The sequence below is a fragment of the Macrotis lagotis genome, chromosome X, assembly GCF_037893015.1.
Source record: "Macrotis lagotis isolate mMagLag1 chromosome X, bilby.v1.9.chrom.fasta, whole genome shotgun sequence".
Lineage (NCBI taxonomy): Eukaryota > Metazoa > Chordata > Mammalia > Peramelemorphia > Peramelidae > Macrotis > Macrotis lagotis.
Genome location: NC_133666.1, coordinates 598,400,743 through 598,421,841, shown reverse-complemented (window position 1 = coordinate 598,421,841; position 21,099 = coordinate 598,400,743). Strand labels below are relative to the sequence as shown.

Genomic DNA, 21,099 nt, shown 5'->3' with positions numbered 1-21,099 from the left:
ACAGCATTCATTTTCTTGATAACCAGGGTTGGTGCAAAAATTTTTTTTGATGTGCTCAACTCTTTTTTTTTAGTTTTTTTTTGCAAGGCAAATGGAGTTAATTGGCTTGCCCAAGGCCACACAGCTAAGTGTCTGAGGCCGAATTTGAACTCAGGTGCTCCTGACTCCAGGACCAGGGTTCTATCCACTGGGCAACCTAGCTGCCCCCTACCACCTAGCCGCCCAGTGCTCAACTGCTTTTGAGACACTTTTCCCCAGATAGAAAGTCTTATTATTGTCTCGGAGCTCCAGGGCTTCATGAATGCCAGTAGAAGCCCTACTAGGCACAGCACCTTGGAAGAGACCTTTTGCAACTTCAACAGTGGGATTTCCTTGAGAGTCAAAGATCTCTCTTACATTGATCTTCAAAATCAACATGTTGAATTTCTGGATGGGGGTTGCTCCACTGTGTTCAGGACACAGAGACAGAGGAAATGTGAAATATCTTATTGGAAAAACAACTGATCTCAAAAACAGATCCTTAAAAAAAAGAGCCTAGACTTTATTTTCAAAGAAATTCTCCAGGAAAATTGCCCCGATATCCTAGAAGCAGAGGGTAAAATAGAAATTGAGGGAATATACTGATCACCTCCTAAAAGACATTCCAAAGTAAAAACTCCCAGGAATATCATAGCCAGAATTCCCAAGTAAAGGAGAAAATATTGTAAGCAGCCAGTAAGAAATAATTAAAATATCATGAAGCTACAGTCAGGATTACACAGACTTTAACAGCATCTATACTAAGGGTCTGTAGGGTTTGGAATATGATGTTCCAGAAGGCAAAAAGAGCTTCAAATGCAACCAAGAATCAACTATCCAGCAAAACAGAACATCCTCTTTCAGAGGAAAAGATAAACATTCAATGAAATATGGAACTTTCAGACTTTCTTGTTGAAATGACTAAAGCTGAACAGAAAGTTTGATATTCAAGTACAGGACTTATGTGAAGCATAGAGAGTGTGGATGGGAAGGGCAAATTATGAGGGATTTAATAATGTTGAACTGTGTGTATTTTTGCATGAGAAGATGATTCTGATAATTCATTTATTAGAGCAATTAGAAAGCATATATAGACAAGGCAAAGGAGGGAGCTGAATGTGAAGGTTTAATATATTATAAAGAATTAATGGATGAGAAAAGAATGTAGTGGGAGAAAGGGAAAGGAGAGGTAGAATGGGCTAAATTATTTCATATGAAAGAGGCAAAAAAGTTTTTGCAATGGAGTGGAAGGGGAAAAGGTGTCAGGGAATGAGAGTGAGGTTTCATTCTCATCAGAAGTGACTCAGAGAGGAAATAATATATAAACACATATGATATAGAAATCTATCTTACCCTAGAGGACAAAAGGAGAAGAAAGGAATGGGAGAAAGGGTACAGGGGAAGGGAAGGGGGATTGGTATAAGTGAGAGAAGAGAGGAAAGATCATGGAAGAGGGTAGTCAGATACAACACATTTTTGAGGAGGGACAGGGTGAAAGGAGAGAGAGAGAGAATTGAATAAATGGAGGTGTGGAAGAATAGGATGGAGGGAAATATATATATATATATACATATATATATATATGTATATATATATACCAATAGCAACTGTGGGGAAAAATACTGAAACAATTTCTCTAATGGACTTATGATAAAGAATAATATCCATCCAAAAAACAGAACTGGAACTGATGGTGTCTGAATACAAACTGAAACACACTTTTTTCTTTTACTTTATTTTCTTGAGGTTTCTCTGTCTTTGAAAAGGGTAGGGGAATTATGTTTCCTTTTACAAGTCTATTGCAGTAATGTAAAAAAAAAATAATAAATTAAATGAAAAAAAAAAAGATTGATCTAATCAATTCCCAGGGAACTGGATTACTAACATTTTAACAAGAATCAAATAGCTGAATATATGCAGAGTATCATAGATTTAGAGTGACAGGACCTCAGAGATCATCCAGTTCTACTGCTTCATTTTACAGCAGAGGCACACAGAGGTAAAAGGACTTGCCCAAGGTTAAAAGCCTGGGAATAAATTAAAAAGGATTGATATAATCACATTTTGAACTCATATATATACTCCAGCTATGGCATTAGTTCTCTGTTCACTCTATCATATACTCATATACTACTACCTAGTCCTATCCTGGTCGTTTTTTACCCTTAGAATTCACATCAGATTTCATTATGTCTAGTTGTCACTATCATTTGCCATGGGACAAGTTTCTTTCTGAAGCACTTTGGGATTATGTTGCTGAAGTCTGTGCCCCTCAATGGCTAGGTCTGGGAATTTTCATTTATTCAAAGCATTTGTGACACGGATACAATTACAAAGCTGTCAGTATGTATTCATTTGTCTTTCAGTGAGTCAGAGCACTGAGTCCGACTGCATCTACATCTGTGTGATGACAGGGAAAACAGGTGAGACAACTGTTTTCTTTTTTTCTTAGATATCAAAATTCAAATCTAGCTCTGTGGTTGGAGGAGTCTTGGGGGGGGGAGAATCTTTGTTTTTCTACATTTTCCTTTTCTTCTTTTTTCTACAGGAAGAAATCTTTCTGACTTCTGGGAAATGGTAGAAAAGCCCCCTGTTATTAACTACACATTTACTAGTAATGTATCTGGTGTTCTGGGTAAGTGGTTTAAAAGACAAACAGACAGACAGAGAAGACAGATGAGATAGACAAGCAGACAGACCAGAAGACTGACAAGCAGAAAGGCAGACAGGCAGACAGACAGACAAATAGAGTTTAAAAGCAGATGTGTCCATAGACAAGCAGGCAGTCAGGTAGACATACAACCCAACATGCAAGTGGACAGATAGACAAGCAGTCAGGGCAAATAGTCAGTCAGACAGACAGACAGACAGACAGACAAATAGACAGGGAAGACAAACAAATAGACAGCAAGCAAGCAGGTAGAGAGGGCAGACAGACAGGAAAGACAAGTAGGCAGACAGACAGGCAGGCAAGCTGGCAGGCAAGCCAGCAGGCAAATAGACAGACAGACAGGGAGGCAGAAAGCACAGATAAACAGGTAACCCAGGAAGGTAGATAGTCTTCAAAGAAGGCCCTCTTTCTGCATGGAAATATTTTATAATTCTGAGGGAGTTGGACTAGAACAGAAGATCTTATGGACACTCCCCATTCTGAATTTCATGCTGTTCTTCCTAGAAATGTTCTTTATGCAATCTAAAATGCCTTCTTCCATCCTTTCTATGCTAATCCTATCTTTCAAATTCTAACTCAAATGTCAGTCTTTCATGTATACCATAGTGAAAAGATCCTTGATTTAGATAGAGCAAGGGGTCTTGAGTTCCAATTTGGTTCTTCTACTTAAAGCCTTTGTGATTTTGGTAGTCACTTAACCTCTCTGGACCTCAATATCTTCACTGAAAAATGAAGGGGATAGACTAGAAGACATTTAAACTCCCTTCCAAGTGTATCTAGTTGTAGATAATCATCCTGTAGAATAAATAACCTTAAAGGTGTTATACTTTATTTAAAAATCCCACTTTAATCATCAAATCCTCCATATAAGAAGTTTTAGCTCAACTCCATTTCATGACATATCCTGCTTCCTGAGGAATTATATTGTAGTGAGTTAAGTACTACCTATATGACAAGTAGAGGCAGAAGAGTATCAATATGACACAATACAGTGGAAAGACTTGGGGAGCCAAAGTTTGGAACCTGGCCCTCCAATTTACAACCTTTAATTCTTTCCATGGACAGGTCATTTAAAGTCTATGAGGAGGTTGGAAGAGATTACCTCTAAGGTCTCCTCCAACTCTAAAGTTATTATCTAGTGATTTCTAACTAAATTCCAAATCTGAAAATTGCTGGTATATACAGGGTGTCCCAAAAGTCTTATGGTGGTTTTACATTCTTGAAGCTTCAAACTAACATAAGATTTTTGCAATAAGTTATTTAGAACAGATACACATAAATTCACATAAAATAATAATATGAAAATCCAGGGAGCCAAAGTTTAAAATAAAATTTTCATTTTACTATCTTAACCAGGTTAGCTACATTTTTCTCTTCTTCCCAACATTATTCCTTTGTCAAATTCCAGTAATCCAAGAAATCAGTGGACAAGCTTCAATGGGACATTTTCTATAGAGTAGGCAAAGGCACCATCTAGTGTTAGAAATAATAACAATCTTTCCTTAGGGAGAGTTATAGGCCTATAGATTTAGTGCAGCTGGCTCATTTTACAGATGAGGAAATTGTTGCTAAAAAAGGGTAAGCATTGGGCCTGAGGATCACATAACCATTAAGAATCAGAGGTGGGATTTTAAATTTTAGTGAGTGATTTGTCTAAGTTAGCACATTTCATTTATGACAAATCTGGAACCCAAAAAGCTAAAAATGTTGTCTTTTCTATAGACCCCAGTCTATAGAGAGATTTTTGAAAAATGAGGTATTCAGGGGAAATACATTGAAATTTGGCTTGATTCTAAGCATGCAATAGCTTACATCACTAAAGAATATTAAGGTTGACAAAGCATTTACCTTAAAGGAACCCTATAAGCAATATATAATAATCCTCATTCTCCAAATGAAAGAACTAAGGCTCAGAAAGGTTCGGTAACTTGCTCAGGGTTACACAGACACTAAGTTTCAAAGCCAAGTCTTAGATGTCCCAACACTACAGAATTTTTGTGTTATTGTTTGTTGTTATTGTCATCATTGTTGCTGTTGTTTTTAATATTTGGCTGGAAACAGAAATAAGCACCCCAATAAAGTGATATGTATACATATATATATATGTATACATACAATACATACACACACACATATATAGTTATATATATATATATATATATATATATATATATATATATATATATAGTTAGATAGATAGATATAATTTCATTTGAGATGTCCCCAATTCTGATATCATCATCCACATTTTGCAATTGAGGAAACTGATTCAAACAAAGATCAAGTGACTTGTCCAATTTGACACAATTAGTATACACCTGAGGCTGAATTCAAACTCAGGTCTTTTTAATTTCAGGTTCAGCACAATATTCACTGCTCCACCAGTTACTTTAAGACCTTAAGTAGATTTATAGAACAATATACCAGTCAAAATGAGAATGATTATCTTTTAAGCTGATTCTACAATATATTTAAGAGTTCCCTAAGCTCTATCTTTCTAATTCCTTCTTGTTTCACACCTCAGTTCTGAGGGGAAAATCCAAGGTCATTAAGAAAATAAGAAGAACTAAGACTAGACAGAATCAGGTCTCCCGCATTAATATTTGTACTTGGTGGGGCAGCTGGGTGGCACAATGGATAGAGCGCAGGCCCTGGAGTCAGGAGGACCTGGGTTCAAATCCCGATCTCAGACACTTAATAATTACCTAGCTGTGTGGCCTTGGGCAAGCCACTTAACCCCATTTGCCTTGCAAAAAAAAAAAAAAAACACTAAAAAAAAACACTTTACTTGGGCTTCGTAAGTACAGTTATCCCTTCCATATCATGGAGCTTGGCCAGGCATCAAAGACACCAAAATCATCTACTGCATCCTGGTAGTCGACTGCCAGTTGGCCTGACTTTTGTCTTGCCACTAGGCTTCCATAATTCTGGAGTGAGTGAGGCTAATGACCTTGTGTAACTCTATCTCACTTAAAAGCAACTCATGTAAGGCTACTAGGTGGGGCAGTGAAAGAGCACCAGCCCAGGAATCAGGAGGACCTAAATTCAAATGCAGCCTCCTTAATAATAACCTGGCTGTGTCACCTTGAGCAAGTCATTTAACCCCATTGCCTTAAATAAATAAATTTTTTTTGCAAGGCAAATGGGGTTAAGTGGCTTGCCCAAGGCCACACAGCTAGGTAATTATTAAGTGTCTGAGACCGGGATTTGAACCCAGGTCCTCCTGACTCCAGGGCCAGTGCTCTATCCACTGTGCCACCTAGCTGCCCCAATAAATAAATTTAAAAAAAAACCAATTTATTTTTGATTCAAAACATCACCCTATTTTGTGTTTGTCCTTAGTTTTAAAGAGGATCAATGCCTGTGGCAGTCTGAGTACCTGTAAGGAGGATTTCTTTTTAGTCAAAATGAACTTAGTGTGTTAAATATTTTAAAAAGTGGAAACTTGATTATTTTTTTAACACTAGAGGGGACAGATCACACAAGAAATTCCAAAGTCAAATTTAAACTCAGATACTCTGGCTCTAGACTCAGATCTCTTCTGAAAAATCATCCAGATTTTCTCAGCTAGTTACTTATAGAACCCATATGGTAGGCCAGCTTAAATGCAGAACCAACTTACACGAGCCAATTTTTAAATTTTTAGTGTGAGCATTTGGGCCATAGAAATCAGCAAACACTGAAAATCAAGATTTTATTTATTGCTTTTTTAATAGCCTAGACTTAAGAAAGTTATAAAGGAGATATTAATGATAGAGATTAAACATAAAATGTGTCAAGTCCATTTTTTTCTGCTTGGTGAACATTTGCCAGCACACCTTGTTATGAACAAGGATACACATGAAGCCTAAAGTAAAAGAACAGAACACTAGATTCTTTATAGTCTTGATTTGGAACCTTGTACTCACCAAGATCACTTAGTTATCAGGTGGCTTCAATTCCACTCATGAGACTTAATTTCCTTTTGCCCACATATGATCATGAATACTTAAGGGGAGTGTTGGGAGGTGACTGTGAAAGGGAGAGAGAGAGAGAGAGAGAGAGAGAGAGAGAGAGAGAGAGAGAGAGAGAGAGAGAGAGAGAGAGAGAGAGAGAGAGAGAAAGAAAAAGAGAAAGAAGGAAAGGAAGGAGAAAGGAGAAAGGAGGGAAGGAAGGAATTAAGGAAACAAGGAAGGAAGCAAGGAAGGAAGGAAGGAAGGAAGGGACTGCCTCATCACCTTCATCATTAGAGGACTTCTCATAGAAATTCCTTCATAGGAGAACCTAAGTTCAAATGCCATTCCAAATATTTACTACCTTGGTGACCCCGAGTAAGTTACTTAATATCTCTCAGTATCAATTTATTAATCTATAACATGGATGAATTTAAGTCAATAACCAGCTCCAAATAACAAGCTCTAAATCAATATCTTATGAACTAACTCTTCCTACAAAACTGTTTCTAACATCCTTTAAATAGGACCCATAACTCTAAATATCATATTCATTTGAAGTCCCATTAAGGTTCCTTCAATAAGGATGATAGTTTTAGAGTTTGAAGTGACTCTAGAGTCTATATTGCTTATCCCTCCCTTTGAAAAATAAGGAAGTAAGATTAAGTGACTTTCCTGGGACTTAGCAACGTATCTGTAATTCTGGGAACACAACTAATCTGATTTTTTAAAGACTGATGAAGATAAGTAAAGTTAATATATGTAAAGAGCTTTGCAAGTATAAAGTACTATATAAAATTGAGTTATTATTTCTCAACAAAAGCTACATTTACTGTTTAATTAACTTTCAATCTCCTGGCAATACTGATTTCTAAATCAAGACTGTTATACATTTCAGTGCAGTTTTTTTTTTTTTTTTTTGGTCTCTCTACAGCCACTAGAATGACTACCTGGGCTCAGAGTGAGTCTTTGAAAAGACTTGAAGTAACAGCTACAAAATTCCCATCTTGGACCCAAACCATGAGATCAGAAGGATCTGCAATTTCCTCTAGGAAAATCTCATCTCCAATGCACACTGAACCTTCAGGTGAAGATGAGACGCTATACACAAGAACACCTTACAAGTTTCCTTTCCTTACAAAGGTTACCATGACACAAGCTTCTTCATCCCCAACCTATCTAACTTCAGGTAACAAGAAATTCTTTAAGGGAGCAGAAAGAAGTTTATTTACAAAAATTGACTTTGTATTAAGAAAAAAAACTCACAGGAAGGCTTAAAAGCCTTTCAGGATTTTTTCTGTTTAAAGCAGTTTTTGCTAAAAGACAAAAAACACTAAATATATCAATTATTGATCATAATTCTATTCAAAATTGAGTCTTTTTTTTAGATTTTTTTGGGGGGTAAGGCAATAGGGTTAAGTGGCTTGCCCAAGGCCACACAGCTAGGTAATTATTAAGTGTCTGAGGCCAGATTTGAACTCAGGTACTCCTGACTTCAGGGCTGGTACTCTATTCACTCCACCACTTGGCTGCCCCCAAAATGGGGTCTTTAGGGAAGAATTAAATATTAATTGAGAATAAGTAATTTAATCCCAAAAGAAGTGGTAAGAAAATAAATTCTAGAAAAAATAAATATTTTATCAAAGAATGTGATATACCAAAACTTATAGAATACAATAAAATGGTCCTTAGGAGAAATTTTATATCTTTCATATTTTTCATCAACAAAATTAAAAAATCAAATAAATGATTTAAAAAAAGTAATATTAAAAAAAGAACAACAAATCAGATCAATCCCATAACAGATATTATTTAGCCAGTTTGATCTTTTAAAAGACAGAATGTCAAATTGTTCATATCAAAAATTGAAAAAAGAATTCAAAATAACTGAAAAGGAAATAAAAGAAGCTATCAGAATTTTTCCTATTTGCTAAAAATAAACTGACAACTTAAAAGAAATAGATAAATACTTACAAAAATATAAAATACTTAGATTGACAAAAGAAGAAATGAATTAAGTTACCTAATATGAGAAAAAGAAATTGAAAATGCCATAAATGACCCACAAAAGGCAAGGGAGAAACTTCAGACTTGATACATTTACAATCTAACAAACATTCAAAGAAAAATTGTCATCAATTTTACATAAAAACTTTGCCAAATTAGGAACAGAGGGGGTGATTTCTAACCTCTTTCTATGATGTAAATATTGTCTTTATACCTAAAACATGGAGAAAAAAAGTAAAGAAAGAAACCTGTAAACTTCCACCTTTAATTAAATGATACAAAAAGTTTATTAAGAAAAAACTTAATAAAATATTAAGCTTAAGATTATCATCTAACAATATTATATTATTAATAACATTAGATTATTAAATCTAACCTATACCAGTTGCATTTATACCAGGTTTGGCATATGTAGGGTTGGTTCAGTGTGAAAAATGCCATAAATATAATAAATCATATTTTAGCATAAATAATAAAACCATGGTATCAATAAATGATGAAAAGTCTTTTGGCAAAATCCAATTCCATTTTCTATTAAAAGTATTAGAAAGCACAGAAATAAATGGAGAAAAATGGATATTTCCTTAATATAACAAATAGAATTTATCTAAGACCAAGACCAAATATTATGTGAATGGAGGAAAGTTTAGAGACCTTTCTAATAGATCAAGGATAAAAACAAGAGTGTCTATTATCATCACTACTTCTTAACAAAATACTATCAACAAGACAAGAAAGAGAAATTGAGGAGATAAATACAGACAAAGAGACAATGGTCTATCTAGAGAAAACTAAGAGTCACTAAAAAATTAAATCAAACCATAAATTCATTAAACTTATGGGCTATAAAATAAATCCAAGTAAGTCATTGACATCTCTGTTTGTTACCAACAAAACCCAACTAAAAGAGATAAAAACTTTCATTCAAAATAATTGTAGAATATATAAAATACTTAGAGTCTATCTACCAAGACACAACTGTGAACTATACGAAAGAAATAACAAAAATTATTTATAAAAATATGGAATTAATAGAAATCATAATTGCTTGTGGGTAGGTAGGTTTACCAGTTCAATTAGATATGATAATACACCCAAATTAATTTCCTTATTGAGTATTATACCAATCAAACTACCAAAGGATCATTTTATGGAGTTAAAAAAATAATAGATTAATTTGTAGGAACAAAGATCAAAAACTTCCTTTTATAAGGGAAAGAAGGGAGAAAAAGGTGAAGAAAAAAAAGAGAGGACTAGAAGTACCAGTTCTGAAATTACATTTCAAAGTAGGAATCATCAAAATGATCTGGCAATGGTTAAAAACAGAGAGGGAGATCAGTGGAATAAATTGAATATACAATATGAACATAGAACATAGAAATGAGCAAAGAAGCACAGTGTTCAATAAATCCAAAGATCTCAGTTGTTGGACTGGAAATTAGTCTGTCAAAAATTAATTATAGATAAACATCTCACACCATATGCTAAGATAAACTAAAAGTGAATACGTGATTTAGTCATAAAAAGTAGCATTATAAAAAAAATTAGGGTAGCAAGGAAGAAATTACCTTTCAAATCTATGAAAAGAGGAAGCATCCATGAACAAATTAGTGATAGAGGATCACAGAAGTTAAAAGTGACATATTTAATTACATAAAATTTTAAAGTACTGTACAAACAAAACCAATAAAGGTAACTGGGGGAAAATCCTTGTAGCAAATTCTGCTGATAAAAGCTATATGATTAAAACATAGTCAATGAGGAGGAGGGGGATTTTCTTCATTTGACTTGCTTATTTTTTTTTGATGATTTTCTTTTTCTTTGTTTATTGTGGGGGCAATATAAGTAAGTATGGGAAGAGAAAAATATTTTTAAAGGCATTCATTGCCCTTTTATTTCCCATCCCTTCTTTCATTGTTCTCTCCATTTTCAGCAGTTTACAATTGCACAGAGGTTTGATTGTACTTTCCATACAACTGGCAAATCATATAGGGTTCACTATCTCTATTCATCAAATTAGTAAACTGAAGATCAAAGAAGTTTAGTGACTTGCCCTTAAGTCAGTCAGTACCTGTCATGTATCAGGCACTGTGCCAAAAGATGGGGGATACAAAGAAAGGGAAAAGAAAAAAAGTCCTTTTCTTTAAGGAACCCACAACATAGTGAGGGTAGAAAACATACAACCATGTCTAAGCGAGCTATAGACAGGAAATATAGGAGATATTCAAGAGAAGGGAAGTGCTAGCATTAAGAGGGATGGGAAAAGGCTTCTCAAAGGAGCTGTGATTTTTACCTGGGAAAACTATGAGGCAGAGATCAGGAGCAAGACCATTACAGGCATGAGAGAGAGTCAGTGAAAGTGCTTGGGGTCAGATAAAAATATCTTATTCATGGGATAACAAAGAGGCTAGTGTCACTAGAATAGACTATGTGAAGTAATTGAGGTGTAAAGGGCAAGAAAACTAGAAAAATGAGGGTGGTGTTATGAAGGACTTTGAATGCCAAATTGAAGATTTTATATTTAATCCCAGATGTGATAGGGAGTCACTGGATTTCATTTAATTTTCAAAAATTCTAGTACTTGAATTATCCTGTAAAAGTGGGAGCTAGACCTGGAACTCAGTTCTCTTGACCTCATTACTGTGGTCTTATCAAGAGACTCCTATCTGTATGGTGAATAAAATAATTTCAAAATAATAATTTTAAGAGTCAAAATTTTGGGTAAATTATAATTAGTTTCATCAATAACAACAGGTAAGAAATGGACAAAAATGGCTCCTAATCCTCTCCTTCCTAAAGAAACCATTTGACTATTTTTCAAGTTTTTAATGCTTTTGAGCAAGAGGTGATCCATCAAATAATAATCAAGGTTAATTGGTTAATTTAATTGGAGGTGGGATATATTAAAATGAAAGACTCAGGATGGCATCTTTGGATAGGGAAAATGATTTTCTAGATTCATTCAAGAAGACCATGATCAGGAAGGTGATGCAATGACATGTATATGAATTGAATTTGAGTGACATGGAACAGAACTAAGTCACCAGTCTCACCTACTGAATCTCTATACCAGACCATCCATAGCTTTTAATTATCAACTCAAAGAATGTATACCCCACCAAGCCTGAGCAGAACTCTATAGTTTCCACCAGGGTGAGACCTTGAACAGAAAAGGGAGTCCAATCTCATTATTCGCAAGGTCCTACAAGAAACTGAACTTAAAGTCAAAACTTAGGAGGAAAGGGAAAGGAGGGTGGGTGTTCTGAATCTCCCCAAGATATTGGCTATTAATAATCATATCTCTCACCATCCACACATTCTACATCTCTGGCTCTATTTCTAACTCTAAGAAAATGCATCTCTAATCTTTGTTTTGTTTTTTCTTTTGTATTTTAGTACTGAGTTCTTCACCATCATCAATGACTCTCATGCCTTCCAAGCAGAAAGAAGATATGACCAATGAATTTCCTCTCTCAGGTGAGTCCCTCTCAGGAGGTAATAAAAATGATGATGATGATGATGATGGTGATGGTGATGGTGATGGTGATGATGATGTTGCATGTCCTCCATTCTTGAAGATCTTGACTTCAAGGAAGTGATACTAAATTGAGTGAGCTGGATTTGAGTGAGTGGTGCTATACTAGGTCACCAGCCTCACTTTCTCCTGCGGAGCCATCTGGGTCAAATGGTCAGAATGAATCAGAATTACTGGAGATGGCCTGGTTATGAAGCAATCAAGGTTAAGTGATTTGCCTTAGGTCACAAAATTAGTGATTTGAACTCCAAATATGAATTCAGGTCCTCGTGACTCCAGGGCTGGTGCTCTAATCCACTACATCCTTTATTACCTCTCAGGAAATAATATGTCCATCAAATGAGCAGGCATATTTGGATCATCCTCATAACAGCTGATATTTACTGTATGTAGCACCTTACTAATGTTTGTAACGAATTTTAAACATAGCATCTCATTTGATCTTTACTATAACCCTGGCAGGTAGATGCTTTTATCATCTCCATTTTTCAGATGAGGAAAATGAGACAATAACTTGCCCACAGTTATGTACCTGAGAGAGAATTCAACTGCAAATCTTCCTGACTCTGAATTCAATTGCTTGTCTTATCAAATTTTGCTATAATAATAATAATAACAATAATAATAATAATTGTTATTATCATTATTATATTATTTTGGCTACTTGGTGACACAGTCCTGGAGTCAGGAGAACATAAGTTCAAATCTGACTTCAGATACTTGATGTTTACTAGCTGTGTGACCTTGGGTAAGTCACTTAACCCTAATTGCCTCATATCCAGGGCTATCTTACAGGCTTCCTGATTCATCAGGGAGGTGATGCTATGACAACAAGTGAATTGGATTTGAGTGAGGGGTGCTGTGCTAAGCTACCAGCCTCACTTTCCCCTCCAGAGCCAACTAGTTCCATGGTCAGATATGAATGAGAGCAACTGGAGATGGACATATTTGAATAATCATAGCATGAAAAAATAAACTTAAGTGAAGGCTAAATGAAATTCTGAGAGAATAAAAAGAGCACCTTATTGAACATTGAATTATAATCTTCTCTCTTTTCCTCTAATCAAAATATTCTAGAAGGGCTCAGAAGAATCCATAGGTGAACTATCCATAAATTCTATTACCACTCATTGTCATTTATATAAAAGAAAATAAAATTCTTGAACAAGAGCACAAGATAGGCTTGTTCTTATGAGAACAAGATTAGATTCATTCATTCACGGACATATTTATTCAAAAATATTTATTAAAAGGCTTATATGTAATACACTGACTGAAGCTATGAAGAGTGACACAAACTGACACACTGTGACCTATAGTCTAATAAGAGAGGATATGATATTCTATCCCCGTACCAACTAGCTGCCCTTGTTGTGAGACAGAGGCTAAACAAATACATGGAAGTAGGAGAGAAAAAGATGAGATTAAATAACAATTTGAAGGCTAGTTTGGCTAGAGAATAAGAGGAGTTGAGACAGGTAATATAGGCATATTGACTGAGTCATACAGTGGAAAGAATACTAGATTTGAGATCAACTTCTGCTTCTGCCTCTTGAGAAATTAGGATATGAGAATTTAGGATAGTGACAACTTCTGTGGGCCTCAATTTCCCCATCTGTAAGATAAGGATGTGAGGGAATCATATCTCTAAAGTCTCTTTCAGCTCTAAATCTATATGAATAATCTTAAATGTCATTAGAGAGACACTGGGGAAAACTGATGGTTTTTGAGCAGAGAAGAGCTATTGATCACTGGACTGAAAGCACTAGCCCCTCTTCATTGTCAATTAAATATTCCTCTGGTTTCTGAGGGAGGAAGACACAGCTTGTGAGCTTTGAATTTATAGGACTGGGGAAAAAGGAAGATCTTTAGGAAGACTGAAGGGAAGGGGAAGGGAATAAGTGCTTATTAAGCTCCTAATATATTCCAAGCATTTTATAAATATTATCTCATTCGATCCTCAAAATAATGTTGGGACATGGATTATTATCATCATTATTATTATTATTGTTGTTGTTGTTGTTGTTATACAGATGAAAAAATGAGATTGATAGAGATTGAGTTACCCACCATAACTCAGTAGTAAATCTGCTAGTAGATTATCTTAAAGAAATAAAGATATTCATCCTGAAGAAGAAGAAAATAATTATCTTTAAATAGTTAAAGAAAATGGAATTAGATTAATTCTGCTTGATCGTAGAGGGTCAGAGCAATGAGTAGAAATTATGCAGAAAAATAGAGCTAGACTTAGTGTCAGGAAAAACTTCTAATAAAGCTAAGAGGAGAATGGGCTACTTCAGGAGGTGGAGGGATTTTTCCTTCAACAGATGTCTTCAGCAAAGACCACTGCTCACTGACTATGTTCCTGTTCAAGGACAGGATGGAACAAATTGTCTTCCAAGACCTCTTGCTAGTCCTGAATCTTTGATTCCATGAGTTTGCATGATTCCAGATTCAGTGCTCTTTTCACTGTTGCCCACTGCCCTAAACAAAGGTCCTAGAATGCCTTTCTAACCTCCATTCACAAGGTAGGAATGGGGAATATTTTTTAAGGAGGGGGGAGTGTCCTTCCTAAAGCTAAAGTCCTCCTCCCATCCAAGAGGATTTTAGGACTAGAGCTCTAGATAAGAATATGTTTTGATCACTCAGCTGAGACTTGATACGTTCTGAATTCAACTTTTTTTAGTACTCAGAAATTGTTTCTGTCTTCCAAGTAGTGTAAATGCAGGGGATGTGCATACTAGCTAAGCAACATGCATAACTGGCTTAAGCAAGTTTTCAACCAATCAGATTGGTTGTTGATGATGTCATTATTTCCCATTGGCTGACATGTTTTCATTCTATTTCCAGACTACTGCTTCAGTTTTTCTCCTAAAAGGCCAAGTCTAGCTAGGGCCATTCATATCAGCCTCTCCTGTCGTTTAAATTTTTTATACTTTGTCCCTTTTATTAATTTGTTTTATTCTCATTCAGCATAACAGTCTATGACTTCAGTAGAATTTATGAAACAGTCAGAATAATTATATATTTGAGTGGTAGACTGGTGGATTTTATGGGGATTAACTTCTCTACAGCTTAAGTAATGAACTACACTTATTCTGAGGGGGAAATGCTTTAGTCAGTGGCAGATTGCTCATATGTTATGGGCAGTCTTGTATGGCAAATAACTTTCCCATTAAGTTATCCAAGCTTAGTAATGTATTGAATTCAATGTCTCAAATTACCCACAAAATGGTCATGCAAGTGTTTGCCATTTTAATTTTAATTTTAAAGGAATACACTTCAGTGATTTGGGTATATAACCAAGACTTTGACAATGTTGGCAAAGATACTAAATAATTCAATTTTATTATATTTAATAAACTACCTAAATGAGCTTCTTCCTTCTAACATCTCTCTGATCCCATCCATCCACTACATAGCTGCCAAAATAACCTACTTAAGGCATTGGTCTAATAGTATTGTCCTTACGTGACTCTTCCCTTTTTATCCTTTAGGATAAAATACAAATTTCTCTACCTTTACAGTCTGGCTCAATCTACCCAGGAGCAATAAATATTTCTCCAATTGTTTAAGTCTATCTTTATTTGTGCAAAGATTGTTTTGTAATTGTGTTCATGTAATTCCTATTTCTTGAAGCCCAGGTATTTTATACTTTTTCCTATTAATTTTAAGTGGATTTCTATTCCTTTCCTGCTGAATTTTATTACTAATATACACAAAGTGACTTTTATGGGTTTATTTTATATCCTACAACCTTATTGAAGTTGCTAATTTTTGCACTTGGTTTTTAGTTGACTCTAGGATTCTCTAAGTAAACCATATTATTTACAAAAATTCATAATTCTGTTTTCTCATGGCCCAGACTTAGTCTTTCAATTTCTTTTTCTTATTTTACTGCTATAGTTAGCATTTCTAGCACTATATTGAGCACTGATGACAACAGTCATACTTGCTTTGCCTCTGATCTTATTGGAAAGACCTGTAGTTTATTGCCATTAAAGATGATACCAACAAGAGGTGAATTTGAAATCTATTCCAGCCTCCATTTCTTATTAATTATGTGACCTTGCATAAGTGAACTAAACTCTTTTCTGCCCCACTTTTCTCATCTGTAAAATGGGGAATACAAGAGCATCGTCTTCCCAGACTGTTGTAAGGATCAAGTGAGGCATTACTTGTAAAATGCTTTGTAAAACTTAAAGGTATTTATTATTAATATATGATGAATTGATTTGTTTCATTCTCAGAATCACTCTGGGAAATAGGTATTAGAAGTATTATTAATATTTTTATAGTCATGGAAAATAAGGACCAGAATAGTGAAGGGAATTGTCAATGGTCACAGATTCAGACCTAAATTTCAAATTCAAATCTTCTGATTCCAATTCAGGACTTGAAAGAACACCAAATGATGATGTCTTTCCCACTGAAGTGATGGGATAAATATACAGGAAAATAGGATGAATGAATTCAATAGGTTGTCTTGAACAGCTGTTGAGTAAAAATTGATAGTTCATGAACCTTCTTACAGAAGATTGGGGACTATTTTTGGCTTTCTATTTTTTTGTCTTTTTCTAAATGTCTAACCTCTCTAGCAGAGTGGCTAAGCAATACTATGGTGGCTCAGGAGCACATAAATTGTGCAACTTGCTGGAAGAGGAGAATTGCAGTACATTTAACATGCTATAGAGTTATTTGGGAAGGAAAACATGCCCCATTAGCCCATAACTCTGTTGATGTTTTTCCTGTCATTATCAGGTATCACATAAATCATGCTATACTCAAAAACCCCAAGAAGTCATTCCAGAGGCAAATGAAGGCTGCTCAGGCTGAACATAGGGTTGCTCTGCTGATGGATCACGGGCCTCATGCTGGGCCTCTATGGTGCTTCTTTGGAAGGGTTGTCAGAACATTTTTCCAATGTTTCCTTGCACCTGGGCCAGGGCATTCAGAGCAGGTAGCAGGGGACCTCATTATTGCAGAGGTTTCAGAGAGGTACCCTAGGCAGAATTATTTCTCTCAAACTGCCATACACAGACTGTAGCCCCATTCTTCATGAAATTAGAACCTCTGTGGCCTGTGGGAAGGGCATTTAAGTTAGTGCTGTAATGAGCTACATTTAAAGGCCTTTCTGCTCTATTAATATCCTCTAATGAGCGAAGGAATTGGCTCTTCACTGGAATTAGACTTTCTGGGCTGAGGTCTGACTCAGGGGCTGAAAAGACACTTGATTAGATAGACTCTGTGCATGCTGTCTCTCCACCATTAAATTGCATGATCCTTGAAGAAAGGATCTTGTCTTGGTACTCTGAACACTTAGCAGAGTGCCCTGGGCAGAGTGTGCCCTTAAATGCTTGGTAACTAATTGTTTGAAGGCATTGAATTATACTTCTCTCTGATCTCCCCAAAGGAACACATACTCCAGGGACAGATACCCCAGAACCAACAAAAGCACCTGCACCAAAACAGCCACACACTGGTAACTTCATCCCTCTTGTAAAAGGTTGTACATTTTGCTACATCCATCCCTCTATAATGGCCACTGGATTGGAATCTCATTAGCTCATTCTTCCCACCCACCCACCCCCCTCTCTCTCTCACACACACACACACACACACATACACCTCACAATCATTTTCTTTTTAGATTCTTCATATGCTTTACAAATCATCTCAGCCTCATGTTCATAGTTAAATCACTTTAATTAGATAGGTAAAATCATCACTAAACTGAGAAGCAATATATATATATATATATATATATATGTATGTATATATCTTATATGGACTTCTAGTTGCAACTTCTCAAACAAAGCAATGCTTATCGATCATTATCCATCCTCCTGGAGCTCTTAGAATCCAATTTCTCTTCACAAACTTTCCATTCTAAACTAAGTAGGGATGGATGCAGACATTAATTTACTTACAGAGTGGAGATTCTCCTGGTTGAAAATGCAAGATAAAATAGTAAAAATGAAGTCTATGGCTCCAAATGTCTTCATCTATGAGGTTCTACACATATGACTGCCTATCCCTTGTAACAACGGGCCTGAAGCGGACTATTGTTCAAACGTCCTCAAGGCTGCCCCTTTCCTAATTCTGTCATGGTGGCACAATCTACTTGTGAAGAGCTCTATCAGGAAATATTTCCATATATTAAGCCAAAAGCTGCCTGTCTGAAACTTCCACACATTACTATTCAGTTTATCTTCTGAGACCAAGCAGACCAAAGTCTAGCCCCACTTCAAAATAAGGATAAAGAAATGATCTAACAACATAATGAATTATACTCAGGAACAATCTGAGACCAGGAGGCTAAAATTTAGTGATTTCTCCTCCCTACAAGTTTTTTTTTTTTTAGTATCTCCAGCACAAGCAGAGAAAGTATTATGTTGACAAACAACTAAATAAAAGAAGTGTCAAAGAAGTTATGGGTGTCCTAAGTTCCTCTATTTACATTCTTTCTCTTATCAGGAAAATTCTCTTACATAGTTAAGACCAGGGTCACTCGAGTTAATAATAATGTTTTTATCCTTTAAGTCATTTCCTGCCTCCTTGAATTAAATTTTATTGCTCAGTTAAAAATGAAAACTTCAAACATATAAATCATAAGCTCCGTGAGGACAAAGTATATTTTATATTTTGAATAGCCAAACACAGCACAATATCTGGTACATAGTAAATGTTTCATAAATGGTTAGGACAGTTAGGTGACATAATGGATAGAATTCTGGGTGTGGAGCGAAAAAGATTCATTTTTGGTAGATCAAATCTGGTTCTCAGACACTTACCAGCTGTATGACCCTGGACAAGTCACTTAACCTGGTTTGACTTAGATCCTCATCTAAAAAGAGCTGGAGAAGGAAATGGCAAATCACTCCAATATCTTTGACAAGATTAAAAAAAAACCAATGGGATCACAAAGAGTTGAACATGTCTGAAATAACCTTTGAAAACAAAATAAACTAGCTCAGGTCTCTTTCATCTTTAACTTTTTAATAGGGCAGTTATGTGGCACAATGGGTAGAGTGCCAAACCTGGAATTGGGAAGACTCAGTTTCCTGAGTTCAAATCTGGCTTCAGACACTAAAAAACTATGTGATCTTGGGAAAGTCATTTAATCCTGTTTGCCTCAGTTTCTTCATCTCTAAAATGAACTGAAGAAGGAAATGGCAAACCTCTCCAATATTTCCACCAAGAAAATTCCAAATGGGGTTACAAAGTGTTGGAAACAACTGAACAACAAATAAATATTTATTGCTTAATTGACTGTCAGTAGCTATGTTAACCCACAATCTTCTCTTTTCCATACTCATCTCTTAAATGACATGGTGACTAGCCTGACCATCCTCTTCTGTTATTGTGGCAGTTTGTACATTTGCTCATGTTCGAAAAATGAAGGACAAGCATTATTATAATCTCATCCTTCTAGAAATGACACTGGAAAACATTCAGAGAACCCCCAGACTGGTATATCTTGAGCCCATGTGATGAAAGGTTCCATTGAAGGAATTGAGGATTAGCTTGGAAAAGAGATGACTCTGGAGAAATTATTTATTGTTGTTAATCATTTTGGTCATATTCAACTCTGTTTATCCCATTAGGGATTGTTTTGATAAAGATTTTAGGGTGATTTGTCATTTCCTTCTCCAGCTCATTTTACAGATGAGAAAACTGAGGCAGTTTCTTCATTTGTAAAATGAGTCACAGAGCTAGTAAAATGTCTGAGGTCAGATTTGAACTCAGGTCTTCTTGATTCCAGACCCAGTGCTTAATTCTCTGCATTACCTGTCTGATGGCAAAACATTCATTATAGGATCAGAGATTTAAAGGTTAAAGGGACCATAAAGGCCTATTAATCCAACTCCCTCATTTTTGAGATAAAAAAACACCTGAGTTTGGGAGAAGTTATGATAGAATGTCTCATCCAATTGAAATCCTATATCTTTATTTATTTATTTGTTCATTTGTTTATTTATTTATAATCCCAAGTAAACTTTGTTATTGTTGTTGTTTTAATGAACTCTTTTCCTTTGCAGTTGACTTTGCTCCAGCATTTATATCTCCATCTCAGTCTCAGTCATCACCTTTCCCCAAACTCTACCTTGTATCAAGTAAGTATCTGTTAAAATGCCCACCCTGTACTCAGTTATTCTCCTTAAACAAAAACATCATATATTAATATCCAGCATTAGATCATTAGGCAATTATCCATGTAGCATCTCTGACCCAGCTACAATCAATATATGAATGCTCATTTGACTAAGGGGCAAACCAAGTAAAGGGTCAAGGAATTTTCCTGTATTAACTGGCAATATAGCAGAAGGTATCTAATTTATACATCCTTAAGAGAAGCAATTAACTTTCCAACTCCAACTAATTATGAGTTGTGCAGCCTAAGTTACATTATTTATCCCTTAGAAACTAATTTTTCTCATATGAAAAATGAGAATCATAATTACATTGATCCATCTACAGACTAAGCTTGTTCTGGAAAACTTAATAGAAATATTAGTTACTATAGTTGTTTTATGGGCCTTGGTTCTTCATCTTCAAAATGGGCATCATAATAGTCACAGTACTTATCTCTTGGAAATATTATGGGGAAAGTTCTTTGCAAAGGAATTGTTATGGTGTTTTTTTAATAACCGAATCATCTTCCTTAGAAAATTGGGAGTCTTGATCTCACTAATGTGGTAGAGTTCGTTCCATCAAAATGGTTAATAATCTCTCCACAGTTCTTTATCCGTTGGATCAAATACAATTTTAATTCTTTTAAGATAAAGACACTTCACAATTTAACAGCAGCATAACATCACAAGGAGAATATTGGTGTTAAAAAGCAAAACTTTTTTAGTAAAGAGTGTGGGAATCACTAAAAGGGCTGTATAATTTCCCAAATGAGATTTTTCTCCCCCTTTTATTCAAGTCCT

General features: G+C 35.4%; 1 protein-coding gene across 1 annotated transcript in view; it reads left to right on the top strand.

Annotated features, from left to right (window-relative positions):
• The window catches only part of HHLA1 (HHLA1 neighbor of OC90), a 63,248-nt gene that overhangs the window by 20,344 nt on the left and 21,805 nt on the right, over positions 1-21,099 (top strand). Inside the window, exons 7-10 of the mRNA XM_074202132.1 lie at positions 2,385-2,441; positions 2,567-2,653; positions 7,556-7,810; positions 12,025-12,105. Of these exons, the coding sequence (XP_074058233.1) occupies positions 2,385-2,441; positions 2,567-2,653; positions 7,556-7,810; positions 12,025-12,105 (480 nt within the window). The remainder of the gene's footprint in view (positions 1-2,384; positions 2,442-2,566; positions 2,654-7,555; positions 7,811-12,024; positions 12,106-21,099) is intronic.